General features: G+C 45.3%; 11 protein-coding genes and 1 non-coding gene across 12 annotated transcripts; 8 read left to right on the top strand and 4 right to left on the bottom strand.

Moving 5' to 3' along the window:
• The first annotated feature begins 253 nt into the window (after positions 1–253).
• Positions 254–1,905, top strand: V1512DRAFT_275699 (Acetamidase/Formamidase). Its single transcript, XM_066917841.1, has 4 exons — positions 254–391; positions 447–541; positions 617–769; positions 817–1,905. The coding sequence occupies exons 1-4, from the start codon at positions 382–384 to the stop codon at positions 1,801–1,803; spliced, it is 1,245 nt and encodes a 414-aa protein (XP_066771799.1). The 5' UTR covers positions 254–381; the 3' UTR covers positions 1,804–1,905.
• A 99-nt stretch (positions 1,906–2,004) lies between these two features.
• V1512DRAFT_261865 (Shr3 amino acid permease chaperone) lies at positions 2,005–2,869 on the top strand. The gene is made up of 2 exons (XM_066916154.1): positions 2,005–2,156; positions 2,206–2,869. The coding sequence occupies exons 1-2, from the start codon at positions 2,111–2,113 to the stop codon at positions 2,760–2,762; spliced, it is 603 nt and encodes a 200-aa protein (XP_066771798.1). The 5' UTR covers positions 2,005–2,110; the 3' UTR covers positions 2,763–2,869.
• On the bottom strand, positions 2,796–5,534 carry V1512DRAFT_146470 (protein-tyrosine phosphatase-like protein). Its single transcript, XM_066913034.1, has 2 exons — positions 4,864–5,534; positions 2,796–4,814 (listed from the first exon to the last, which is right to left on the bottom strand). The coding sequence occupies exons 1-2, from the start codon at positions 5,153–5,155 to the stop codon at positions 2,830–2,832; spliced, it is 2,277 nt and encodes a 758-aa protein (XP_066771797.1). The 5' UTR covers positions 5,156–5,534; the 3' UTR covers positions 2,796–2,829.
• Positions 5,535–7,179: 1,645 nt separating this feature from the next.
• V1512DRAFT_206779 (Yippee/Mis18) lies at positions 7,180–7,652 on the top strand (the record flags this gene model as incomplete). The annotated part of the gene is made up of 3 exons (XM_066913392.1): positions 7,180–7,278; positions 7,361–7,404; positions 7,463–7,652. The coding sequence occupies 3 exons, from the start codon at positions 7,180–7,182 to the stop codon at positions 7,650–7,652; spliced, it is 333 nt and encodes a 110-aa protein (XP_066771796.1).
• Positions 7,653–8,408: 756 nt separating this feature from the next.
• V1512DRAFT_261859 (uncharacterized protein) lies at positions 8,409–10,528 on the bottom strand. Its single transcript, XM_066916153.1, has 2 exons — positions 8,952–10,528; positions 8,409–8,906 (listed from the first exon to the last, which is right to left on the bottom strand). The coding sequence occupies exons 1-2, from the start codon at positions 10,392–10,394 to the stop codon at positions 8,583–8,585; spliced, it is 1,767 nt and encodes a 588-aa protein (XP_066771795.1). The 5' UTR covers positions 10,395–10,528; the 3' UTR covers positions 8,409–8,582.
• A 137-nt stretch (positions 10,529–10,665) lies between these two features.
• Positions 10,666–11,665, top strand: V1512DRAFT_261856 (uncharacterized protein). Its single transcript, XM_066916152.1, has 2 exons — positions 10,666–10,754; positions 10,800–11,665. Exons 1-2 carry the CDS (start codon positions 10,682–10,684, stop codon positions 11,504–11,506), a joined length of 780 nt encoding a protein of 259 aa, XP_066771794.1. The 5' UTR covers positions 10,666–10,681; the 3' UTR covers positions 11,507–11,665.
• On the bottom strand, positions 11,569–13,663 carry V1512DRAFT_237660 (kinase-like domain-containing protein). The gene is made up of 5 exons (XM_066914151.1): positions 13,452–13,663; positions 13,190–13,397; positions 12,922–13,140; positions 12,645–12,878; positions 11,569–12,598 (listed from the first exon to the last, which is right to left on the bottom strand). The coding sequence occupies exons 1-5, from the start codon at positions 13,559–13,561 to the stop codon at positions 11,672–11,674; spliced, it is 1,698 nt and encodes a 565-aa protein (XP_066771793.1). The 5' UTR covers positions 13,562–13,663; the 3' UTR covers positions 11,569–11,671.
• A 579-nt stretch (positions 13,664–14,242) lies between these two features.
• V1512DRAFT_t33 lies at positions 14,243–14,340 on the top strand. The gene has a single exon. It is a non-coding gene; the product is annotated as a tRNA-Ser (tRNA).
• A 373-nt stretch (positions 14,341–14,713) lies between these two features.
• Positions 14,714–17,467, top strand: V1512DRAFT_224241 (fungal-specific transcription factor domain-containing protein). Its single transcript, XM_066913781.1, has 3 exons — positions 14,714–15,053; positions 15,114–15,217; positions 15,262–17,467. The coding sequence occupies exons 1-3, from the start codon at positions 14,895–14,897 to the stop codon at positions 17,444–17,446; spliced, it is 2,448 nt and encodes an 815-aa protein (XP_066771792.1). The 5' UTR covers positions 14,714–14,894; the 3' UTR covers positions 17,447–17,467.
• Positions 17,468–17,971: 504 nt separating this feature from the next.
• V1512DRAFT_252862 (RmlC-like cupin domain-containing protein) lies at positions 17,972–18,366 on the top strand (the record flags this gene model as incomplete). Its single annotated transcript, XM_066914729.1, has 2 exons — positions 17,972–18,142; positions 18,190–18,366. 2 exons carry the CDS (start codon positions 17,972–17,974, stop codon positions 18,364–18,366), a joined length of 348 nt encoding a protein of 115 aa, XP_066771791.1.
• A 315-nt stretch (positions 18,367–18,681) lies between these two features.
• Positions 18,682–20,264, top strand: V1512DRAFT_145733 (GPR1/FUN34/yaaH family-domain-containing protein). Its single transcript, XM_066913026.1, has 3 exons — positions 18,682–18,814; positions 18,862–19,432; positions 19,477–20,264. The coding sequence occupies exons 2-3, from the start codon at positions 19,140–19,142 to the stop codon at positions 20,126–20,128; spliced, it is 945 nt and encodes a 314-aa protein (XP_066771790.1). The 5' UTR covers positions 18,682–18,814; positions 18,862–19,139; the 3' UTR covers positions 20,129–20,264.
• Positions 20,265–24,421, bottom strand: V1512DRAFT_145729 (clustered mitochondria-domain-containing protein). Its single transcript, XM_066913025.1, has one exon. The coding sequence runs from the start codon at positions 24,001–24,003 to the stop codon at positions 20,401–20,403; it is 3,603 nt and encodes a 1,200-aa protein (XP_066771789.1). The 5' UTR covers positions 24,004–24,421; the 3' UTR covers positions 20,265–20,400.
• Positions 24,422–24,596: the final 175 nt, after the last annotated feature.

The raw sequence follows: 24,596 nt of genomic DNA, 5'->3' as shown, positions 1-24,596 counted from the left end.
GATAAGAACCAAATTGTCTGAGTCACCGGCGGAGAAAAGTTGATTCAGATAAGAACTTTGAATCTCCCAACGCTTTCCAATTGAATTTTTATGTGTTTAGGGTTTTCATATACGCATAATGAGCCGCATACTATTTTATATTCAATTGCAGAGATTAACCAGAACTGAACCGAGCGGTTCACACTTTTCGGCGAATAAGGCTTTAAGTTTGTAAATTGAACCTGAACCGACTAGTTCTCTATCCCGAGGCGCGCTGTCTCCATTCTCGACTCAAGAACTACTTTCTTCCAGTGCTCTCTGTTTAAGTCGTTCATTGCAACTCTCCTTTTCTATTTCTTGACCTCAATTCTTGCTCAATTGCACTTCAAGTTCTTATACAAAATGCCAAAAGGTTAGTATTGTACTTCATGTTACCTTTCTGATGCTTATCTAACCCTAATCTATAGAAGCTATTCGTACCGCTGTCAAGGTCGACCTCAATAAGCCTGCCTGGGAACAACCTCAGCTCCACAACAGATGGCATCCTGATATTCCCTTCTCCGTATGTTTGCCAATTCTTTTATAGTTAATTGATTGAGCATATCAGAAGAACTCAGACTAACATGGGGGTTAATAGTGCACTGTTCAGCCAGGTGAAGTTGTCAATGTCGAATGCCTTGACTGGACTGGTGGTCAGATCGGAAACAATGACTCGGCTGATGATATCAAAAACTGCGATTTGAGCCGTATTCATTACCTTTCTGGTCCCATTGAGGTTCCTGGTGCCGAGGTATGTTATTGCAATGTTTACTGGTAAAATTAGTACTGATCCATTAGCCCGGTGATGTCCTTGTCGTTGAGATCCAGGATGTCCAGCCTTTCGCTGAACAGCCATGGGGATACTGTGCCATTTTTGACAAGAACAACGGAGGTGGTTTCCTTGACTCTCACTACCCCAATGCTGCTAAGGCTATCTGGGATTTCGAAGGTATCTTCTGCTCTTCCCGTCATATCCCCGGTGTTCGTTTCCCCGGTTTGATTCATCCTGGTATCATGGGCTGCAAGCCTTCCCAGGAACTTCTTGACACCTGGAATGAGCGTGAGACCGAGCTTGTGCAGCACCATGCTTCCATTGGCACCGAACGCACCGTCGCAAACTTGCCATTGGAGAAGTTCACTCATGCCGGTTCTGCTGACAGCGACTCTGCCGCCAAGGTCGCAAAGGAAGGTGCCCGCACTATTCCCCCAAGAGAGCATGGAGGTAACTGTGACATCAAGAACTTGTCTCGTGGTTCCAAGTCATACCTCCCCGTCTACTGCAAGGGCGCCGGTCTTTCGATCGGCGATCTCCACTTCTCCCAGGGAGACGGTGAGATTTCCTTCTGCGGTGCCATTGAAATGGCTGGAATCATCACCATCAAACTTGACATCATCAAGAACGGTGTTGCCGACATGGTCATGAAGAACCCGATGTACATCCCCGGCCCAGTCGAGCCCCATTACGGTCCATCACGATACCTCACTTTTGAGGGTCTTTCCGTTGATGAGTCTGGCACTCAGCACTACCTTGATGTCAACGTTGCCTACAAGCAGACCTGTCTGCAGTTCATCGAGTACTTTAAGAAGTTCGGATACACTGGTGAGCAGCTCTACATTCTCCTGTCTTGTGCTCCTGTTCAGGGACATATTGCAGCTATTGTCGATATTCCAAACGCATGCACAACTCTTGGAGTCCCAGTCGACATTTTCGAGTTTGAATGTCTTCCTAAGGAAGGTGGATTCGACAAGATCATCTCTTCTAACTGTGCGTTGACGTCTGAATAAGCCCGTTTACGTTGTTTTTGTTTGTTTACTTGTTAGTTCAAATGTAAAATTGAGTCACGATTAATACAGGAACATGCCAATAAAAGTATTTCTTACGCTCAACAATAATACGTCTAGACCGGGTTTAGGGTATTTACTCAACTGGCCCATGCGCCTGTCGGTCCAAACGTCGTCTGCTCGTCCATCTCCACTTCATTTTTTCTTATTTCGTCTTTTTCATTTTGCTTAAGCCCTACTAATTTGGTTTTGGTACATTTTTGGGTTCAAACGCATTTCTTTATAAGCAATTGGCATATTTGTAGGAATAATGCCGACATCGAGCAGAAGTTTCTCAACCTCGTTGATCTTATGCTGTAAGCTTTCCTCATTGCTGTTTATAGTAGTCAAATGCTGACAAAATAGCTTCGTCGTTCTTTTTGGGTGCTTTGTTTGTAAACTGGACGTATGACCATCAAACATTATGGACACCCGCGGCGCCTGATTCGGCCTTCGATCTGTCAAAGACACATTACACCCAGCTCGCGACAGAGCCTGGTCTGATCCAGACCATTTTCATTGCTGTGATTGGGTTTGCACTGCTAGGGTTTCTTATTAAGCTGTACAAGCCATCCGAATCGAACAAGCTTTTTGACGGCGGCTCGTTGGTGCTGTTTATGGCGGGGCTGATTGTGTTTATGACGAATGTGCGAACCGGATATGATTCTCTTTTGGATGACGATTGGGGCGATGTAGACGAGCATACAGGGATTAACGTCATTGCCGCGAGTCAAGTCATGATCGCTCTCACTCTGCTCGGCGTGCTTGGACTCCAAGTCGGCCAATATTGGGCCGAGGTCCAAGACGACGAGGAGCAGAAGGAGTTTGACCGCGAACAATCAGAATTGCGTGCAAAGCGACAAGCAGCTGCAAAGGCGGCCGCAGAAGAAGCAGGAGAATCGGAAGCAAAAAAAGACAGGTAAACGTATTACCGTAAAAAGAACTGGCAATGTATAATAAAACGAATCTATGCAAAATGCAACCTTTAAATTACTCTGTCTCTGGAATATACTCGGCACTCAAGTCTCCAGCATGCTGCAATGAATAACTATCTAACGGATCAAGCGTGACCCCACTTAATTTAGCAATCATCTCCTGCTCCGCATTATTAGATAATTCTGTCACCTTCTCCGGCTCTGTCCGTCTATAGCTGCCGCCCGAAGGCAAAGACATATCTGACTCTGACGCAGAGACTGATGGTGTAGACATCGACGACGCCGGCCGAGACGTGCTCTTTATTGGCGCGCTAGGAATAGGGGAGTCTGTGGGTGATGGCACGGCGTCAGCATACATCGACGAGAAGTATGCTGACGACGAGGTCAAGTACGGCGACGCCGCATTGGCCCACGAATTTGACGCGGACTCCAGCTTCGATGCCCATGATGACAACGTAGAACTTGCGGCTTCACGAATGTTGTCGTAAGTGACTTGTTGTTCAACGCGTTGTTGCTCCTCAAGCGATCGCTGTTGCTGCTGGCTATGCCGATGTTGGTACTGATGGTGCGGTCCATGCCTCCTATTCTGCATTGATGCGTGTGCAGTGGCAGTCGACCCGATCCCGTTCAGCGTCACAACAGACATCTCCTCCTCAGTCCGGCCAAAGACCTCATGCCACCACCGAATGTTTTTCGGGTCTGGAAAAATCACAAACTCGTCTCCACGTCCTTTCGCTACTTCTACTTCAGCTGAGTACCGGGGGTTAATGAACTCTTTTTTGCGAACCACAAAATAGTTCCAAACACTTTGCGCACGCTCGGAAACATGTGCGTCAACTCTTTCTTTCTCGTTGTTGTACAAGAATGTGCCGTACTGGCACGAATACAAATGATACATCATCCGCCGCAGAAACCGCTCTGAAAACTCAAACCGGTTTGGAAACTGCCGCAGTAACTGATAGACACAGTCCAGAAACTGGTGGAAAATGGGCGCGGTGTATTTCAGCGACGCACCGTGTCCACTAGACCCTCCACCACCACCAGCGCCAGCTTTTTCGGCCGCAGACTTGGCAGCTGACAAAACGCTACTGAACGCTTTTTCAGCCGTGCTTTGCGTCCCGCTGTTTTCTGACAACTGCACAAATGACTTCTCGCTTGACAAATGACCACAACGCTCTGCGAATCGGTGACCGAATGAGAGCCATTCTTTTTCAACCAAGACTATAAACCCGTCAAACGTTCTAAAATACGGATCCAGAAATATCTGAGCGAGAGATGAAAGCTGCGCGGTACGGTCCCAGCCATCAGAACAATGTACAAGCACATGCGAGTGGTAATAATGAATGCGCTGACCCATCAGCACGGCCCCTTCCATAACTGTGGATATGTGCTTCAGCCAATTGGATTTGTATAGTAACTCTCTATTTGGAGGTAGCGGTGTAATGTCGCTGTCCTTTAGTGCTTCGTACACTTTGTTCAAAGAATCGCGCATCACGTGAATGTTATCAATTCCCAGATACACTTTTCGTGCAAACTTGTAATTCTCCATGTTTTCGGTACCGGCACCCAGCGCTGTCTGGGCAATCGCGTTTGTAGTCGGTCGGGCGTCCGCAATTAAATTCTCTTGACGAGCACCGTATGTGTTTGGAACTTGCGTAGTTGAAAATATAGCATGAATGAACCGTTCATCCTGTGCCGATCGGTTCTGCTTAAGACCTACCAATGGCTGTGAGCAACGAGTTATTGTACAATTATTTAGAGGATGAATGTATGACAGCGTCGGTATCCGAGCTTTCGACCGATACCGACCAGCGTATGTCAGCAATGAGTCCTGTACCGAAGAAGGAATGACAAGAATCGCTGGGTATGTTGCACAAAACTCGTACTGTTCGTTTATGGTTGTGAATCGCCAAGCTTGAGTTCTGATACCAACACCCATGCGTTCAAACTCTTTAATTGGATCATAAATATTCCACGTGTTAATTGACCGCTCGACAGATCCTGGATGATAATAAAATGCATACAAATTGTCAACCGAAGCTACAGAAATGTTAGTCGTATAGTGAGATGCAGACTAGATACAACATACAGACACAAGTCAACGCCATGAGTGTGTCAAACACCGCTTTCGACTCGCCTTCATTTCGAAAGTTGAACGACAAAAACGCAAAGTCACGGCATCGTATCCGTAGTGCTGAGAAGCCTGTGAAGACACTATACGGCCGTCGCTCGACTAATGCCATTATGGGATAGCACACCCATACTTCCTTCTTTGCTTGTGCGTTTTCCTTATAAATAAGATGATGGGTAGTCAGATGTAATGAGCCAGTAGAATGGACTCCCCGTCTGACCATCTCGACGTCATTAACCTGGTTAATCATGTTAATTGTGTTGAATAACGATGTAGTTTAATTGCAATTAAGAAAAATCAAGCTTCGCTCGGTCGTGCTTTTTTGATCCTGATAGCCAGAAGTAATAAGACAGAAACAAACACAAATTTTATACAAAAAAACAAAACAATATTCTATGTCTAGAATGCGTATTTTGCGCAGTATTGTCTGTTCTTTGTTGTGTTTGTCTTGGTAGCAGCGGTCTCGGGGAACTAAATTGACTTTCCACGCAAAAACCTTATATAGTCCGGGTAATATGAGGCATAGACACTAAGTTCACCACCACGAGACATCAGTGTTCAATTTGACCTTGAAAAGTAGAGATATCTCTTTAAAGCTGCTTAAGAACTACAGAAGATGTGAATGAGTACAAACCTGAGTAATCTTGATTCTATCAAGGTTATCCATTGCGCGAACCAAGACCTTCGTAGGACGCTTTCAAAGACGAGCTTCAGATTTATCACTGCAACTATTTAAAAGAAACAAATATGAACTAATTGTAACGTATGGTTTCTTACTTGTTCTTACAGAAATAACCCCTTGTAATATAGCGAGTAATTGTCGTTAAACAAGCAAATCAATAGTGAAGACAAAGTCTTATTTCACAATTGTTGTTTCAAGGGTTTTGTATTGCTCATTACAGCCGTACACGTCACATGATCAATGTTGTACGCAAAACATACGCCAGTGTCAGTACCGTCATAGCTCTTCACAGTGGCACACGACGTTTCAGGACTTTCCATTGGCCGCATGACCATGACTAATAATTGCAGGCTTTCAGAAAGTAATTCTATTTGACGATTTGCAAAAGTGCCAAATGAAGACTTGTTGAACAATCATATCAAGTGCTGTTATGCTATGTAGATTACGCTGACAATTTGGAGATGAAGTTTCTCTATTAAAAACAGCCTCTCCAATTTTCTTCAATGCATTATTTAGGCCTATTTCGCTTAAGTGTACAATACTGTAGTTAAGCTCAGCTATACAGATATTGACCCAGAGATACTTGTTTACAATTTCTATACATGGTCAAATTGGTTGCTTGTATCCAGTTTCGCTGGAGAGCAGGATTACGCTTCTGTCGATGAAATTGCCTATTTGCTAAATAATGGAACGGTTCATGTAGGACAGCATGTATATGACTACCACTCTGGGGCTTCCTTCATAAGCTTTACGTTCCAAGAACTTCAAAACAAATGAACCCAGGTAGTGATATACGTTCTTAGACCCAACGCATGTTCAATTTCTCAGCTGCAAGATACTATATAAGCTTCCTTTGGAAACTTGCAGCCAAAATAGCGGTTCTGGAAGGAGTTCACTGTCCACGACGACCTTGAGTCCTTCATCGCAAATAGTTCAGAGGTTGTTCAATAGTTAAAAAATGAAGGTTTAGTATGCAAGACTCTAGATTCCTCCCCGCGAATCCTTAAAAATCATCACTCAGCTCAATGAGGTCCACGGGCAGAAACTGATTTTGCAGGGTTGGAAAATAGTTGCCATCTACCCGGCCAAAAGATTTGCAGCTGTATTAACTGTCTGTTTTAACCGCGGTGATGGCTACTAGTGCTTGTGTGGTACAGCCAGGTTGTATAGACACTGTTAGATTGACAGTTGGAATTATGTCAGAACAATGAACTTTGGCCTGTGATTAAAACAATAAATGTCCGATGAAGCTGCATCACTAGTAAGAAAAGGCTAGCTTTGCAATTGTTGCTTGCCAGCCATTGTATGCGACTTAACGTTAATTGTAAAGACTATGAAATGCTCTACATGCTTTGAATGTATTACCGGGATGGAATCGAGTCTGTTAACAAGGTTCTATTTTAAACTCTGTAAAGAGATCAATGGGTACCACCTGATATAGTACAATACCCTTTTAAATATGGACTTTAATAAGCTTGCTCTCTCCCAACAGCACTCCCAGCCTCTCATCATCGTCTACTTCTGACTCGTCACGACTGCAACAGAGCGAACAAAACAAAATTTTCCGCCAGGTGCGTGACTTAACGGCAGAGATGGGGCTTTCGTATAATGTTTACTTGAATGACAATCGAATCTTTGGCTGTAAAGTCTGCAATACTCATCTGTCTAACTACACCGACATCATATCTCGGGTAAGTTTGTTTCTTTGGGCATACCAGTTGTGCACAATTGGCATGATATGAGTGTAGTGAAGCTGACTTTATTGTGTGATAGCAATTTCGTGGCCAACATGGTAAAGCATATCTATTTGAACGAGTGTGAGTAGTCTAATTATTGCGGTTGTACCGGAATGAAGCTGACTGAAGTGATTTGTAGTGTGAACATTACAGAGTCTAAACCGGAAAACAGAGTAATGACTACTGGGGAACATACAGTGAGAGACATATGCTGTCGTCACTGTGGTACTTGCGTGGGTTGGAAATACGATCACGCTTACGAACCGTCAGAGAAATATAAAGAGGGAAAGTTTATTCTTGAGGTAGAACTACTGGCCAATGTCAAGTGAAATTGCTGGCGAGTGTATTCTCAATTTAGTGTATCTTGTCTAGTCGTTGGTGGTGTTTGGTTTTACGTCTCGATGTCCGTTGGCTCTTGTTGTCGTCTCGCATCGCACGTATCCTCACTTCCTTTGACAATTCTCTTTTTGTCATTGTGTGATTTTCAAAAATTGTCTTCTCTAAGGATTCAGCTTGTCTAGGATTTGCTATATTAGGTGTTCTTACTCAACTCACCTAAGGCTCTTGGGGTTTAATTTGTGCTATTATGGAGTTTTGCGTTTTATCTGATTTCATATCTAATGGTCGTTCGGTGTTCTAGGTTCTTGCGTTTGCGTTTTGCGTCGTTTTTATCATAAGCCAGGGAAAACACGTTTCGTGGTATCTGTAAGATTTTTGGTTCTGATATCGCGGAATACGTTGTTATTAGCTGTTGGATGTGTAGATCTTCGATTATTGTAATTTTGCACAAAATTTGATTTTCATGTCAAGAAGTGTATGCCGTCTTAGCCTTGCAGGCTTGGAGTCAACTGTAGAGTTTGAAATTCTTGTCAGTGGTAGTTTGAAATTCTTGTCAGTGGTAGTTTGAATTGCGTCATAGCTTACTCTGCCTCGTAAACGGAAGGCTGCGCGTATTTACTGTGATCTCAAATTTCTTAGAGTTTTTGCTGCTTTTAAATTTGTGAGCAACGCTCTATTTTGAAACCCAGTAGACAACTCGATCAGAATGATGCAACTGCCAGGATTTGGCTGAGGAAACTACTGAAGTCGATTGATCTGAAATGTCCCAACGGCTTCAGAAGTTGGGAGTAAAGGGTTAGGTTTCTATATTCATGGGTCAAGGGGCCTTTCATCTGCAGATTAAAACTCAATAAATTCGCATACTCTGCCAGACAAAATTACGTCGCTATATTGTTCCGATAATAATACGCTGACGCAAACTAACCTATCAACTTGCTTTCGTCAATTTCTTCGATTCTGTTGTTCTTCTTGTCAAGTTCAGCAAACCAGCGCATGAAATCTGTCTCGATTTGGAATCGTTTCTTGTTTAGTTTTTTGTACTTGCCTGGCATCCGAGGCACGTCTTTTGGTTCTGGCGGTGGAATTAGAATGATTTCGTACTCGACGCCTTCCTTCACAGTTTCAGACCATACAGAGGGAAGGATGCTCACGCCGTCAGTCATGCGTCTGATTTCGTAGCAACCTTCCATCAGTAATGGATATGCATTTGCGGTAAAACCTTCGATTAGTCTTTGCCGTAGATCCTAACTTCGTTAGAAAAAAATCGCATTTGTCAGTGTATAGCTCACATTCCACGTCTTGACTTTGGATAACGGAAACTCCCATGTTTTTTTCATTATTTCGCTTCGAATAAACACATGTTTGCCGTCACCGTCCCTGCCTTTTTTCAGACGCTTGACTCTATGTTTCAAATGCTTGAGTTCCGCTTTATACGAATTCTTGAGATACTCCTTCTCAAGCTCTTGTCTTTCCTCTTCCAGCCTTTGTTCTCGATACATCATCACCGGGTCAAATTGTGGCCACATTCCGGGCATGTTATACCCTGGTGTAGGTACCGTTCCACCGCCGCCGCCTCCTGCACCAGGCACGACAACAATTCTGTCACGACTCCGGCTGTGGTGCCGGCCGCGGCTTTCCTCACGATGCGCTGTGTGCCGCTCGTGCTGGCAAATCTGACAGTTAGCTGGGTCGTGAGGGGGGATCATATGGCGCGAAGAAGTGTGCGGTCGGTCGTGAGGTTGTATAGGTGGGTTGGGATATTGTGGTATACCTTGACCGCTAAACATTTCTGGTGGAAACATATTTGGCTGTGGAGCATAGTATGGGTTGTTAAAAGGAGGTAAATTGTAACTCTGTCGTGGTTGCGCGTATGGTTGCTGATTTGAACCCGGCATCGGTTGCACCGTAGGCATTGGCATTTGCTGATGCACTTGTGGAATTGGCTGAAATTGTGGGACTGGCTGAGATTGTGGAATTGGCTCCTGTGTAAATTGCGGATAAGGAGTCTGCACAGGTGTAAATTGCGGCGGAAATACGCTTCTATGCCCTGAATGTTCAGACCAGTCCAAATACTCGTTTGAAGCAGAATCTGGCCGAAAAGGTGGTTCATACAAATATCCCTCCCACGGATTAAGTGCAGGCCTGTTAGATTCCGTCCTTGCCTGTTCGTGTGAAGACTGTACTGGATCTGTAACTGGTGTTTTGGCAGGTGTAAGTGGCCGTGGTGATGATTTTCTTGTGGCCCGTTGCTTCGTGTTCAAGCCTGTGTTTGTAGTATGGTACCTGTCCTCGTCATCATCATCGTCTTCTTCTGACATATATACTGCGCGATGAATTTCTTCGTACTGTCTGTTTCCAGCAAAGGCGTTTTTCTGGCGTTTCACGCCTTGCACCGCTGGCGATGCCACTTTGTCGCTGTTGTCCGTGTCCGGATCAAGCAGGTTGATCTCATAAACCAGCTTGTCTGACGTATCTGTAGCCGGAATAGTGACTCTGACCCAGGCTGAGAATTTGGTGTCTGCGTTTGGTGAAGTTTGAAGGTGGCCGGGATGATCTGGACTCTTGGTCGTGAAACTATATACAAGCCGTAATAGTCGTGAAATGAGGTCTGTTACCAGGACGAACAAGTATTGCAGTATACGTGAAGTAAATTCATACATAAAATCCAAGCTAAATTGGCATACAGAAGCAGTTTGAAGTTTAGTTTTAGGACAGAAAAGAAAAGTAAACATTTGGGGCTTTTGAAGTCACAGACCGGATTCTCGAGGCCAAACCCCGGAATTTCAACTCAGACAAGCGAGTTGAACTTCATTAATTGTATAGGCAGTTTTAACGTAAAAATCCGTATCATTTTATATATTTTATAAATCCTAGTTTATAATTATCGAGTATATACAATTCAGACCAGTAACTAAAGATCAAATATCGGGTTAGGGTATTTAAACCTTATTTTAGGTGAAGAAAATTTGTTCTAAGTCCCAGCTTCTGTTAAGAATTACTCCACTAAACTGTAGGCAAAATGGTTGGTCTTTCTGGCCCTAAGAACAAATTAAAGATCGCGTCTGATCCGAGAAATACAAATTGGGCAAATGGTAGGTGACACAATCCAAGAAAAAATGTGACTGACAGCTTTGCAGATACTGAAAGATTCGGACATCGACACCTGCACAACCTTGGTTGGAAACCAGGTACTGGATTGGGTTCTAGCGCGGCAGAATATTCCATAACATCGCATGTCAAAATCCAAGTTAAGGATGATACGCTTGGCTTGGGCGCCAATCTTGCAAAAGCCAAACAGGATGCCGACAATTGGGCGCCGGGACTAGATTCGTTCCAGGAACTGCTGAGCAGATTGAATGGCAGCGGGACTGAACCTGAAGAAGGCGAGAGGAAAAGCATGTGGGAAGTTGAGACCAAAGTCAGTCAGACGTATAATCGGCTTGGAAAATGGGGAAACAGGGTACAATTTGTGCAAGGCGAGAAACTTGGTGCAACAATCGAGGACGATGTATTGGAGATCAGTCGTAAGAACGTGAAAACAGTTTTGCTTGACAAGGCCATGATCCAAAGTGAGATTGACGTGAGTGCGAGCAAACGTCGGAAACACCGACATTACCACCGCCATAAAATGTCCGAGGACGAAGAAGAAAAAGTTGAAGAGACGGAAGTTCACGAGACCAGGAAGAGTAAGCACAAACATAGAACAAAAGAGGAGAGAGAGGAGCATGAGAAGAAACGACTTGAGAAAAAGGCAAGGCGTGCAAAAAGGGAACTGAAACGACAGGCAAAGGCTGAGAAGAAGCAAAGCAAGTTTGACAAGGAAAGTAAAAAGCATAAAAAGTAGTTTACTTGACTACATTGGTAGTGACAAGGGGTACTACAGCATAACAGGCGAAAGCCTATTCGGTTACATTGGAGTTTGGGATTGAGTACTGTAAATATATGCTACATTAATAATACACTACCACAAGGTATACAAACCTCCTCACAGCAAACTCTATGCACGCATTCACGTATCTACAATGTTCACAGTTTGCAAGCCGCGCCAAATTTCCTCAATAAAAGTCTCCCCGATTCCGGGCTCCTCAATCTCGGCTGCCTCGATCGCTTTCTTGAGCTTCCGCACCACAGACCGCGTCTTTTCTGTTCGTGCCCTGCGTTCGAGCTCGAACAACGCCGGTGTGATCAGTCCTTCAAATACGCCGAGTGGTTCCTCGTCCTCGTTCGACGTCGTAAACACGTCTTCTTCTGCCACTGTTAAGCGTTTATTATACCCACCCACGGCCTGAAATTCATCTTCATCGTCATCAGTAATGATGACATCCTGCAGTCCGCGAGGAGTGTGAAGTACCCGTGGGGAATTGGTAGGCGTAAATAAATGCTCTCGCGCAATGCCGGTGTTGATGGGCTCGGGCACGCCTCGACGATTGATGGTGTTTAATATCTTTCTCTCCTCGCGTGAAGGCGCGCCACGATTTGACACGTTCACGACTGTGCTGGGATTCGACAAGTTACTATTCAGATCTAGTTGCGACAGAATCTGCTGTACGCTTGGTGTCTCTGTCCTGGCTGGCGTGGCCACACGTTTCTGCCCCGAGACATGTCTATGCGGTGTCGTGACTCGATCACCCCCGTGCTGGTGATGAGATGACTGATGTCTCTGATGCAACTTAATTGTTCCGTATTTCTCTAAGCCAGGTCCCTGTTCTCTTTGCTTGTTTGGCCTGATTGTCTCAAACTCCCATACCGATGCGGCACTCTTGCGTGTAGAGAAATTTCCAGAAAAGTCTTCATCGTCCTCGTAATGTTTGGTATGGTTCTTGCGTTTTGGGTCAGCGAGCCAAGTCTCTTTTCTGTCAATTAGTTCCGTCAACAGTGAACTCTTTCGAGCATTCCGGATAAACCGTGTCTTCAATAAATCTTTAGCAGAGGGTCGCTGATCACAGTCAGTCAATGCAATACTTCATACTTAAGAAACGTACTTGTCTAGGATCTTTTCGAAGACAAAGCTGAACAAACTCTTTAAACGACCGAGAAAAGTCTCCTTCAAGCTCTGGAGGAGGATTTTTGGGGATCAAGAGCAATCCGTTCATCGGATGGATGTTTGAGTACGGAGGCTCACCCTTTGCAAGCTCAATTGCTGTTATCCCTAGTGACCAGATGTCAGCTTTAGAGTCGTATCCACTCATCTTGATGACTTCCGGTGCCATCCAGAACTAACGAGTTAGGAAGTCTACAGACTATGATGTAAATACTCACGGGAGTGCCGACGAATGTCTTTTTTTTAAGCGTGGTGGCGGTCAACTGGCCACTGACTCCAAAATCAGCTAGTTTGATCTCGCCGTCAGATGTTAGAAGAATATTAGCGGCTTTGATGTCGCGATGAATTTTTTTTTCTGCATGCAAATAGTCTAAACCCTTCAAAACTTCCCGCATGATAATCGCGATGTAGTCTTCTGAAATCACACCTGCTTTGAGCTAGAGGAGCATTAGACAGCCGCTTTTGGTGAATAATAAAGCCACTCACTAGATCCGCACAAGACCCTCCACCACAGAACTCCATGACAATCCAAAGCTTTGCACCATTCAAATAGCTACCGTAGTATCGCGTAACATACGGCGACTTCATTTGGCTCAGGATCTTTATTTCCTGAACAATGTCGTCCACATCATCATCTGCAGTCTCGAGATCAATGATTTTGATTGCGACCGCTTTTCCAGTCCTTCTATCAATTCTGCAATCGATCAGCAAAATTCCCCACACTATGCAATAAAAATGTAGTACTCACGCTCTATAGACATTGCCAAAACTACCACCACCGATACGTTGTTGTTTAATGTAGTAGTCGTCAGGGTTAAGTGACTTCACACTACTAGGCGACGATTTCCCAGACGGCATGCCTTGTAAGCCAGTTACTCGATTCAATAGTTTGACATTGCAACCACAAACACGTGCAAAATGTAGTACTGAACTAGAAGAGGTCTGTTTGCAAGTTGAACTCTGAACTGGTCGAGGGTAAACAATATCGAAACTTTATTCAAGCCGCATTGCACGTCAAACTCAATTTAATGGCTGTTCAAGTCGGATTACAAAAAGTGTTCGCTCCATTTACAACAAAATTAATGGTAATATAAGTTGTACTTGTATTTAATCATAGCTTGTGAAATTTTAAGAAAAATAGCAAGATTTGGGCTGGTTGCTTAAGCCAAGCTCAAAGCATTCTAGTACAAGACCCTTACGCACACTATATATTTTTTGCTTTGCCTCATGTAGTTAAAACAAATTTAAAATTTTGCTGAGTGACAAACCTGAATAATTCGAAGAATTAAGTTTAAAGAGCCTTGAGTCTAAGTTATGAGTTCTAATGATTAATGCATCGGTACAACAAGGAAGTAACTAATAAAAATATAAAAATAAATAGAAGATTATAAAATAAAGCAACCACAACTACAGAAGAGTAAGTAAATGTAACAAAATGTCTAAAAAGGTCCTGAAAGATGTAGATATATCTAAAAAGAAAGTTCAGGGGTAACGCTAAATGGTTAGTAAAGGCTTGTTTTTTTAAAACATTTTGAATTGGACAGACTGTCCGAGTGGTTAAGGAGTTTGACTTGAATTTTCGTGTTCTAGTTATCAAATGCGGTTCCCGCGCGTAGGTTCGAATCCTGCGTCTGTCGAATTTTTTTTGAATCCTATAGCTATATATTATGGCCCTAACCCTTCAAATGGACTCATTTAACGTCTGAAAGTAAATACAATCCTTTTATTTTTGATTATATTCACGCAAATAACCATTTTGTGACGAATGGTACGGTGAAATCTTGATGTCTCAGATCGTAATTTGAATCATATTTGCGTTTTTGTCTTTCGATTTGATTAGGCAAGACGAGGAAATACAATTCAAGCTTAAAAGTTGATAATGGATTTCAATAATAAAGCAAATACACAATCTGGCTATATAAGGAAATATGTTAAAATTATTCAATTCTTGTTTGTCTTGTATTTCTTAATTATCTTAACGTAAAATCAATTTCTATCGATTCATGTCGTTGTAGCCGTGCTGAGGCGTTTGAAATATCAGCAATATGTAAGCAAGCCATCGTTACACTCTTGATAAACCCAAGACGACTACGCCATAGCAAAAGGTCCAAACTAATTGAAAAATATCTTTTATTTTCTACACAAAGTGTCTGTACGCGGCACTGTCGGCAGTCAAGTACAAAGGTCTCAGATGAGTTCCCCTGGAAATGGTGAGACTGCTGCTGACGACGGGATTGGATGTGGCGGCGGACTCTCTGGTGGATCTGAACTTGAGTTAAGCGCGTTTGAGGCGGCAGAATTGAAAAAAAGGAGAATCGCGAGGGCGTGCGATTGTTGTCGGAAGAGAAAGGTGAGTGTGTGAGAACTCGGATGTTACCAATGGCAAAATGTTGATTGTGGGGCGATATAGGTCAGATGCGATGGACAGATGCCTTCATGTGCGAACTGCATTAATTACAAAACAGAATGTGTGTTCACTTATACAGAAAGGAAGAAAAGAAATCCAGCAAAAGGGTAAATCAGATCAAATGGTTTGGAATGATGGGCTTACAAAGTAGAGCAAAGTACATTGAATCTCTTGAGAGTCGATTAGAAAAGATGGAGGATTTAATTTCAGCTTTCGTTCCAGAATACAATATGGACGCGAATGATGATCCGGCAGAGTTTGATTCGACCGTGCTGAATAAGATCAGAGACGTTATGAGAAGTAAGGTCGGATCTGTATCCGGGATCGCGTCGGCGTCAGTGGATGGAAGCATTAAATCTGTGTCGCCTGCTACGCACGACTCGGTGGGTGAGACCGGACAGATTCCTGAACAGCAGCATGCAAATGACGAAGCAGAAGATAATTCTGGAACACGATCCAGTAATGGGCACGAAGCTACGAGTTTTGTCATGAAAGGCTCTGACGCAAGGTTTATCGGACACTCGTCGGTTTTCACTTTGTTTTCGCCTCGGGGCTTGCAATGGATTGCAGAAAAACTAGGGAATACAACGATGCAAGATGTAAAAACCGGCATGTTTTCGTTCGACGATACCAATTGCGAGCGGTTTGAGTTTGGGGAGTTTGATGTCACGCACCTGCTCGAGATTGAACGAAACTCGACGACCGGTGCTATTTTTAAAGCGCAGGACGCATTAAAATCGCTGCCGGGTTATGATACAGTGACGGAATGCATCGACATGGTTTTCAAAATCATGTGGCCGATTCTTCCAATATTTACGATAGAAGATATGTACAAACTTAGGGACACAGTCATGAACAATTCGTCAAAGTGCAGTAGGATAGAATACTGCGCGCTGAACGCTATTGTTGCCAACGGTATTCGGTTACGGACGTTCAGTGGTTCCAACTTGCATCAACAAGGTGAGCAAGGTAAAAGCAAGGTAGACGACGGCAGTTGGCTTTATTTCAAAAACGCGATTCAGTTTTTGACTGAGTTGATTTGCGGTTCACACAGCATGCTCGGGGTGCAAACTTTAGTATGTCTGGCGTTGTACCTCGAAGGCTCGGACACGCCTGAAGCAGCATACATGATTGCGTCGAACGCGACCCGGATAGCGCTCTCGATCGGACTGCATTATGGTACGTCAGGCTTCAGATTACTCGAATCCGAAGCGGCCGCTCGTAAACGGATGTTTTGGATCTGCTATATTTTGGACAAAAGCTTTGCACTACGGAGTAACCGGCCGCCTGCGATTGTTGACGAAGAGATTTTGATCGACGAGCCGACGGAGGCAGACGGAAGCCCGACCATGTTTTGCATTATCGTCCGGTTTGCAAAGATCCAGTCCAAAACGTTTCGGCGACTATACTCATCCGCGGTTGCAAACATCTCCGAGGCCGAGATTGTCGAGACTATCGGCGAACTCGACCGAGAGCTGCTTGAATGGCGAGACTCGATGCCGCTGGAGTATCGTCCCGATCACGAAATTGTGGAGCGAGACCCGCTGATGCTGATTCACTACGTGTACGTGCACTTTGGATACTACAACTGCCTGACGGCGATTCACAGAATGTCGATTCACCACGCGACGTGGCGGCGTCGCCGCAGCGGGGCAGCAGAGCCGTCGTCGTCGCCAAACCCGCGGGTGTTCGCGTCTGCGGCGTTATGCGTTCAGGCCGCGCGGTCGACAATATATCAGCTCAGGTATTTTGAGAACTTTGAACAGTCATGCGGATGGCTAGTGGTGTATTACACGATGACATCACTTGTGACGCTGTTTGCAAACTGTTTACAGAATCCCGAGCGACCGACGGCGGAGTCCGACGTCGCGCTCATGTCAAGCGCAGCAAAGTTCATTACGCGTGTGATTGAATCATCGGACTATCATCAAAACAACATTGCGTTTGTCACGTTGCTGAGCGAGTTGGTCAGATTGGCTGGTATGGCGGTACAGCGGGCAGAGGACGCCAGAGAACGCAAGAAGCGTATCCGACTTTCTTCTGCAGTGCCTCCCGCGGTACCGCTTCCGGTAGCCGTCGCTCCACCAAGCTCTGTCGCACCAATTCCAGACCACTACACAATTCCGGCCGAAGCCGCAGCTGAATACGATAATTGTGGAAGCGGAGTCATTCCGTCGGAAAACACTGTGATGTATAATTCGATGGAAGCTGGGGCCGTGCTGGACGGAAGGTTTATATCGGAACAGCCATTCATCCCCACCGACATGTGGAACTTACCAACGATGTTGAATTGGGATTGGGGAACTGAGCCGATGACAAATGAGAATAGTAATTAGACCTGTACAATTTTAATAATTATAAGAAATATTATAATTACGACAAATAAATATCACCTATGTTGCGTAATAAGTGTGGAAAACAAGCGAATGATACATGTGCGGCTGTAGATACGCGGGATAGCTTTACTTAAATCGGTTAGACCAAACGTGTCAACATGCGGTGCCTAATTGTTAGCAAGGTACTCATTTGGAAACAAGCTTCTTATGTAATGAATCAGATACGCAAAAATTAGATGTCGATAAACATTTGTCAGTACTAAATTGAGACAAATAGCAACTGTATAAATATAATACGAGGCAAAATTCGGGATTTATGCCACAGACTAGGGATGGGCTGAACTATGAATGAGAGTTGAATTGAGTACGCACAGATCAAGTACGAGGTTCCAGGGCCAAAAAAAAATCACACATAATATGTCAGATAAGCCTAAAAGTTGAGAGTATAAAATGGACACAATATCCCCCCTGACTTTTTTTTCTTCTCTTTTCATCGACATATACAGATCTTTTATTCATTTCAAAATGCCTATGACATTCAAAGCCGGTGCTTCCTCCGTGAAGCCACCACTTCTTGCTAACGACAATGCTTTCCTTGGTGACTTAATGACTTCCGAGACTGAGCCTGAGTTGCAGATTACTTCTGGATTCTACAGACAGGAGAAGGGTACCCCATTGGTCTACACCTACACCTACGTGAGTTCGATTTATATTAGTCAATTTGATGTAGACTTATAAAATAGGACGAAATGAAGATCATTCTCGAGGGTCACTTCACCATGGAGGACGAGACGGGCTACAAGGTCGATGCCGTCCCCGGTGACTCGTTCTACTTCAAGAAGGGATGCACCATTACCTTCACCTCCCCTGACTACGGTCTTGCTTTCTTCGTTGGCCGTCGTCCTGCTGGATCTGGTTAAGCATTTTTTAGTATGAATATAACTGTTCAGATATAAAAAAAAAGCAAAAAGCACTTGTTATAACGTATTACTTAATTTGGAAATGATAATGCGTTTTGGGACCAACAGTTTAATTTCTGTGCGTCTAATTTGCCTCAATTTGGCTGCGGTCACACCAAATCCAGTCACTTGATTGTTCTTCGCCTTGTAAACTGCGTGTGTTTTGACGTTTATTCTGTTTTAAATTTGTAAATCGAAGGGTGTTGTGTATTGTCATACCCTAAACCGACTGTTTCCCCGCAAAGTCTCAAATCTGGCGGAAACATGGCTTTGCACGTGTGAGAGAGATGATGTTAATTGATTAACGATTCAGCGCAGAACAATCAAAATAACACAAATAAAAGGATTTTTGAGCAGGCAAAGAACATGTTCAAATATCATATCACAATTCATTCCGGACGGATCAATGGCATGTATTTTTCGTGCGGCGGTTGTTATGGGCGTTAACTTAAACAGACGAGAACAAATGACGTCGAGAATAATCTTCTAAGATGTAAATGAACGGCGAGAAATGAGACTTTGTATGGTGTTGCCCCGCACTTCCCTTTGGTAATTTTGCTTGTGACGCGACGCGCCCGTGATTCCGGGATGTCGTGCGTGACTTGTCTTTGTAGTGAATCTGACCGTCGGGTTGTTTACCCTTCCAATAATCCATATAAACTCTCGTATATCCCCCCTTCCTTTCTCTTCCTTTTCTCTACTATCTTCCTTTTCATATCTTAAACTGTAACAAAATGGCTTACGAAAAAGAAACAGATATTCCGATGCAACAGACTGGTGGTCAAGCTGCTAATGGTTCGGCAACTTCAAATCGGAATGAACCGTTGATGAATGACGATTATGATCTCGAGGCTGCTCGTCAGAAAGAAAATGGGTCTTTAAACTCAGATAGAGACGAAATGTTGCACCGAATTCGTACATCAAACTCGGTCACTATTTCTCCTGAACTGTTCGAGAAACTTTATCTTTCGCCTGAACGTGCAGTCAAAGGTAACCTCAGACAGACTTTCGCCAATCCTACTCCATTGTAAGTATACATGGTTTTGCTTAGCATAAATCTAACATTGACAGGGCACTTTTGGGCCATGTTCTGTGCATTTGTCCTCTTGCGTGTGACTTACTCGGTCTTCGAGGTGCAGGTCAGTTCGGCGCAGCATCAACTGGTACCTATGTCTTTGTCGGCGGGTTACTCCTGGTCCTCTCCGGCATTTTTGAGTTTTTCCTCGGCAACACCTTCTCGTTTGTCGTCTTTTGTGCGTTTGGCGGGTTCTGGTTCTCGTTTGCAGGTACATTGATCCCTGCATTCAACAGTGTCGGCGCGTACTCTCCCACCGGAGACAACCAAGTCCTTGGCATCGTAACCCCAAGGTTCCAAGCCAGTTTCGGATTCCAGCTTCTGTTCTGGGCCGTCGCGGTCATGATTTTGCTCATATGCTCCGTTCGCACAAACATTGCGTTTTTGTCCTTGTTCATCTGCCTCGAAGCGACTTTCCTGTGTCTGACTATCGGGTACTTCACTTTAGCTGAAGGTCACTCCCAACTCGGTCAGAACATCGTGCATGCCGGCGGGGGCTGCGCACTGGCATGCGGCTGTGTAGGCTTCTATATATTCCTCGTGCTCATGCTCGTCGCGGTCGATTTCCCGTTCTTGCTTCCTGTTGGCGATTTGTCGCATCTGATGAAGGGATACCAGCAGAAGCACGGCCCGTTGAAAACTCGCTAAATCTAGTAGCTCTGTGTATTTTTGGGGGCGTTTTATCTTTTGTGCTCAATCGCAGTTTCAGTCACAAGCTGGAATTAATGTATGTGTCATAGTTCATTTGCTAACATGGTTTCTGCAACAGACAATGTCTGTTATTGGGCGTTTATTGTATAATAAACAAAGTGTATCAACCTAAGTTAGCGCAGTCATCAGTGTAGATTCAGAAATGTAGATGTATTTACAATATGATACACGCTCCCCTTTAACTATGTATAATGATTAGAGACTTCTTTTTAGTTGCCGATAAACTTCACCAGCTCCTCAATCGACCGCGTGTCGGTCGTCTTGGCCTGCTGTCCGCCAACTGGCTTCGCACCTCCTACCACACCCGTTGCCGCCAGTTTCCGCGCCTTTTTGGCCTGCATGTCTTTCGCCTGTCTTGCATGATGCACGGCCGATGTCGTTAGCTGCTCGAGCCACACCTCGGCCTCCTTCGTGGCCTTATCATCTGGTCCGAGCTTGTCGTTGAAAACCTTGTACGCGTCCCGCATCCGCTTGACAGCGCCAGCCGAGTCCTGTGTCAGCACAAGCGCCTGAGCGAGCTGGAAGTACAGCGTCGCGGCATTCACGCTGGCAGCGCCGAAAATGCTTTCGCATAGCGTAAGCGACGACTCAAACCACTGGCGCGAGTCATGGTACTCTTGCAACGACTGCAGCATTACGGCCGTGTTGTTCATCGTCGTGACCTCGTCCGGATGGCCAGGGCCGCACACGACCCGCCACAGTCCGAACGCGCGCCGGACGTACGCCAGCGCGAGGCGGGGGTGACCGTTTGCGTGCTCGCATAGCGCGAGGTTGAGGTACATCAAAATCGTTTCAGAAGAGTCCAGTCCGATCGTGCGCTCGGCAATGACGACCGCTTTGTGTGCGAAATCCGCTGCAGCAGGCTTGTCCTCCAGGCCAGAGTAAATCATTGACAGCTGACTGTACGCGCGCGCGACCTCCGGGTGAATCACACCGTACACTTGCTCGTGCAGAGACAAACTCTCTAGCAGTAACTCAATCCCGACGTCTTTTTGGCCTTGCATTATAGACACCCGGCCAGCCTCGAGCGCTTCTTCAGACAAACGACTTTTCATAGCAGAACCCTTAATCACAGGGTTCACGTTCAGCAAATCCTCGGCCACGAATGTGGTCTTGGCTACCGGGCTCACTGGCACCGCAGGGCTGGTCTGGTGCACAGCTTTTCTGCTTCGCCTTCCGTTTTTGCCAGTATTCGGCTTGGGCTCAGGCACGGCGACGATTTCCTCCGTCTCGACTTTTTCAAACACATACGCCTTGCTGCGCCACTGGAACCCAAGCACGATGGATAACTCCCTAAAGAGCTGCACGTGCCTGACCTGCGAAACCCAGTCATCAGCCAACGCGTACGCGAACCGCTTTTCAGCTTCCTCCTGAACGCGTTTCTGAATCGCGGCCGGGGTCATACCAACAAACCCAAAGTCAGGCGACGCACCGCCATACAGTTTTATCAGCACCGGGTCAATGGTGACGCTGGGCGCAGCGTTCAGTTTTGTGCCCAACACGCAGTTGAAGATATGTGCTGCCGCATACGGCACGATTGCGACCGGCAACCGAACCAATAACGAGTTAGCGACGTGTTTCAGCGAGCGTAGCATAATCTCCTGCACCAGACTGATCTTGAACACGTCAAGTCTGCCCAAATCTTTCTGGTCGTCGATCGCGGAAACAAGAGCACCGAGATACCGCATGTTGATTCCGCGCTTGTGCAGCGTCTTGGTCAACTGTGAGCTGTCAAGTGGGATCGACAATGCACCGGTTCGAAGGTCGGCAAGTAACATCGGGATCAGCGACGTGGTCACATGGCCCGACAGTTCCCGAACCGCGACCTCGTCTTCTGCATACTCAACCTTGTCTTTCTCGGTCGCTGGTAGCTGGCCAGCAAACACGTCCAGATTGATTCCAAACTTGAGCCCAGAGATCACAATGTCCTCGGTCTGCAGCTTCTCATCGTTGGACTTCTCCTCTGCAGGTTCTGCAGGAGTTCCATCAACAACCTCGTCGGCAGTTGCAACCGCGGGCGTATCAGGTTCAGTGACAGATTTAAACACAATCCGACCTTCTTTGCCTTCAGACTTTAATCTATCGGACTCCTGAGTGACCCAAGTCTTGACCTTATCTTTCCACCAATCCTCAACCGCTTCCGGTCGCAGAACCGGCATCTTGTGCGGGTATATCTTTCCGTTCTTGGCCAAGAACTCGACATCGAGCGGAGTGATTCTATACAAGTCCAAAATGTATTTGCGGCCATCAGTGCCTTCAAGACCTTTAGTCTCGACCGACAACGCGAGCTCATGCGGCGCACCTTCTTTGTCCCAAACGAGGTGGGGCTTGACGTGTAGCTGTTCTGCAATCCGAGTGAAGATTTTTCCAAAAGCCGGATCGTTCGCAACCACGTCATGGCTGTCGACACCACCGTACACGATCTGGTTCGAGCCGTCCTCGCGCTGGCGAAAAATTCCGGGCACAGGACTTTGGGCCACGATCCGGCGACCGCAGTAGTCGATAATGACCGTGCATAGCGGGCAAATGCCATCGACATCGAGTCCGTTCACAAGCCGAACGCCAGCCAGGTCCTTGCCGACCGCGTACCGAGCCGCCGCGTCACCGCCTTCGTTTGCAAATGTGCCGATTCCATCCGCACCGTAGGAGAAAAAAATACCGTTGTACAGATAAATCCGGGCATCGGTTGTCTCTGTCGGGTTCAACGCCGGAATCTCGTCTCTTGCAATAAGAATCGCGCCTTTTGCGGCGGCTTCCGTAAAGTCAAAGTAGAGTTTGTTGAGCAGTCTCTCACGCAAAATCCGGTCCTGAATCGACTCTTTCGGCATTTCTCGTGTTGACTGTAAGTCTTCGTTCCAGTCTCGGATCGTGTCGAGGTTGTCACTTCCACCAAGCAGGAATTGTTCCTGCGACTTTGAGATGTCAGGCTGTGGGGGAGGAGCGGGATGTGAGAGCCATGGAAATGCGAGAAGCGCGTTTGTGGGTGCGAACACTGTCATTGGGTCTCTCTCACCGAGCGCGACCTGGGTCGCTTTGAGTTGATCGCCGAACATTGGCGACAGTTTTTGCAGTAGGACCAGCAGGGAGTGGGCATGATACGCCTTACCGGATCCTGTTCGTGGGGTTGGGTCAAACTTCTGATTAGTTGAGTTTGACGTGTAAAACCCTGAAATATCTGCCGTGATGTGATGTACGCCGCCTTCGAGGGTGAGCACGTAAAGGTACAACAAATGGCCCCGCAAATGAAGATCAGGTGGGGGAGGGTTCCAATGAGACAGGCCAAGTGATTTGACGCATTGTGTCGAGGCTTTATCTGCATGTGGCACAATCGAAGTTAAAATGGGCGGCGAGCTGAGATCGAAGCCTGTCATTGGATGAGGACCTTCAGTAGCCTGGCCATCCTTTTCGACAGAGTTTAATGCAGACACACCACTGCTTAACCCTGTAATAAGCGAGTTCTTTGTAGACACTAGTCCAATGATATCACGAACTTTTAGCACGTGAGCACGAGCTTCTCTATCTGTGTATGGCTCTTCACGAAGTTCAAGTGTCGCGCCGTCATAAATTCTTTCAACTGAAGAAAGTTCTAGAAAATCATTAAGTTTTGAATTTTCAAACCAGAGTGAGAAACAGGTGTACTGCACAGTCGAAGGTAAGTCAAGAATTGACTGGCGAATGTCGCTAAATGTTTCATGAATTGAAACCTGGTTCGTATTAGCGAGGTCATAGATGTGGGCGAGTATAACACAGTTACATACAGCTATTGAAATGGCAAACGGCTCGTGGGGAAGCTTCACAGTTAAACTAAGCATTTCCGATGTTTCCTGCGCGACCTCGACCTGAATCGAGTTCTCGCCATTTTCGTGCAATTGATCTTCGAATGTGAGTCAGGCGAGCTTAATGAACAAACAGCAGTTTACCTTCAACAGTCATTAAAGATCAAATAAACCAAATAATAAACAACAATCTAATTGCAATAAAGCAAGTCGAATTTGTTCACTCGAAGTGTGCTCGAAAAGAAAATTCGTCGGAGCAAATTATTCGAAGGGTTGGGGTTGCACTCTTCCCGGTCATTCCCGTACATTGTTCCTTCTTTGACTACTATGTTCTAAATACTATATATTCTAATATTTAATTGGCTTATTTTGTTTTGCTTTATAGTTTCTAATTAAAAGATTATTTAGAACAAATGCCTGAACAATAACTCAAGGAATACCGGATTTGGCTAGCCGATTGATGTTTAAAGCTTATTTGTATAGTTTATTGTACCCCTGAAACCTTATTTTTATGATTTGCAAATTTGTTTCAGTTCAACTGTACTGATAAATTGAAATAAAAGCAATTGGTGTATCATAAAAATAATTAAATGCAATAACTTTAAAGTATTAAGCATAACAAAATAGAT

This window comes from Lipomyces arxii (genome assembly GCF_038497795.1).
Source record: "Lipomyces arxii strain Phaff 12-163 unplaced genomic scaffold V1512scaffold_6, whole genome shotgun sequence".
NCBI lineage: Eukaryota > Fungi > Ascomycota > Lipomycetes > Lipomycetales > Lipomycetaceae > Lipomyces > Lipomyces arxii.
This window is presented reverse-complemented; position numbering and strand designations above follow the sequence as displayed.

What these genes read in the sequence shown, in the direction of transcription:
- V1512DRAFT_275699 (XM_066917841.1), top strand. An exon ending in ATCCTGATATTCCCTTCTCC is followed by an intron (nt 542 to 616) that starts GTATGTTTGCCA and finishes GGGGGTTAATAG; the next exon opens with TGCACTGTTCAGCCAGGTGA. An exon ending in TTGAGGTTCCTGGTGCCGAG is followed by an intron (nt 770 to 816) that starts GTATGTTATTGC and finishes CTGATCCATTAG; the next exon opens with CCCGGTGATGTCCTTGTCGT.
- V1512DRAFT_261865 (XM_066916154.1), top strand. Translation starts at nt 2,111, where the DNA reads ATGCCGACATCGAGCAGAAGTTTCTCAACCTCGTTGATCTTATGCT. An exon ending in AACCTCGTTGATCTTATGCT is followed by an intron (nt 2,157 to 2,205) that starts GTAAGCTTTCCT and finishes CTGACAAAATAG; the next exon opens with CTTCGTCGTTCTTTTTGGGT.
- V1512DRAFT_146470 (XM_066913034.1), bottom strand. Translation starts at nt 5,155, where the DNA reads ATGATTAACCAGGTTAATGACGTCGAGATGGTCAGACGGGGAGTCCAT. An exon ending in CATGGCGTTGACTTGTGTCT is followed by an intron (nt 4,815 to 4,863) that starts GTATGTTGTATC and finishes ACATTTCTGTAG; the next exon opens with CTTCGGTTGACAATTTGTAT.
- V1512DRAFT_261859 (XM_066916153.1), bottom strand. Translation starts at nt 10,394, where the DNA reads ATGTTTACTTTTCTTTTCTGTCCTAAAACTAAACTTCAAACTGCTTCT. An exon ending in CCAAAGTCAAGACGTGGAAT is followed by an intron (nt 8,907 to 8,951) that starts GTGAGCTATACA and finishes TAACGAAGTTAG; the next exon opens with GATCTACGGCAAAGACTAAT.
- V1512DRAFT_261856 (XM_066916152.1), top strand. Translation starts at nt 10,682, where the DNA reads ATGGTTGGTCTTTCTGGCCCTAAGAACAAATTAAAGATCGCGTCTGAT. An exon ending in AAATACAAATTGGGCAAATG is followed by an intron (nt 10,755 to 10,799) that starts GTAGGTGACACA and finishes ACAGCTTTGCAG; the next exon opens with ATACTGAAAGATTCGGACAT.
- V1512DRAFT_237660 (XM_066914151.1), bottom strand. Translation starts at nt 13,561, where the DNA reads ATGCCGTCTGGGAAATCGTCGCCTAGTAGTGTGAAGTCACTTAACCCT. An exon ending in TTTGGCAATGTCTATAGAGC is followed by an intron (nt 13,398 to 13,451) that starts GTGAGTACTACA and finishes GATCGATTGCAG; the next exon opens with AATTGATAGAAGGACTGGAA. An exon ending in GAGGGTCTTGTGCGGATCTA is followed by an intron (nt 13,141 to 13,189) that starts GTGAGTGGCTTT and finishes ATGCTCCTCTAG; the next exon opens with CTCAAAGCAGGTGTGATTTC.
- V1512DRAFT_224241 (XM_066913781.1), top strand. Translation starts at nt 14,895, where the DNA reads ATGAGTTCCCCTGGAAATGGTGAGACTGCTGCTGACGACGGGATTGGA. An exon ending in ATTGTTGTCGGAAGAGAAAG is followed by an intron (nt 15,054 to 15,113) that starts GTGAGTGTGTGA and finishes GGGGCGATATAG; the next exon opens with GTCAGATGCGATGGACAGAT. An exon ending in AAAAGAAATCCAGCAAAAGG is followed by an intron (nt 15,218 to 15,261) that starts GTAAATCAGATC and finishes CTTACAAAGTAG; the next exon opens with AGCAAAGTACATTGAATCTC.
- V1512DRAFT_145733 (XM_066913026.1), top strand. Translation starts at nt 19,140, where the DNA reads ATGGCTTACGAAAAAGAAACAGATATTCCGATGCAACAGACTGGTGGT. An exon ending in TTCGCCAATCCTACTCCATT is followed by an intron (nt 19,433 to 19,476) that starts GTAAGTATACAT and finishes TAACATTGACAG; the next exon opens with GGCACTTTTGGGCCATGTTC.
- V1512DRAFT_145729 (XM_066913025.1), bottom strand. Translation starts at nt 24,003, where the DNA reads ATGCTTAGTTTAACTGTGAAGCTTCCCCACGAGCCGTTTGCCATTTCA.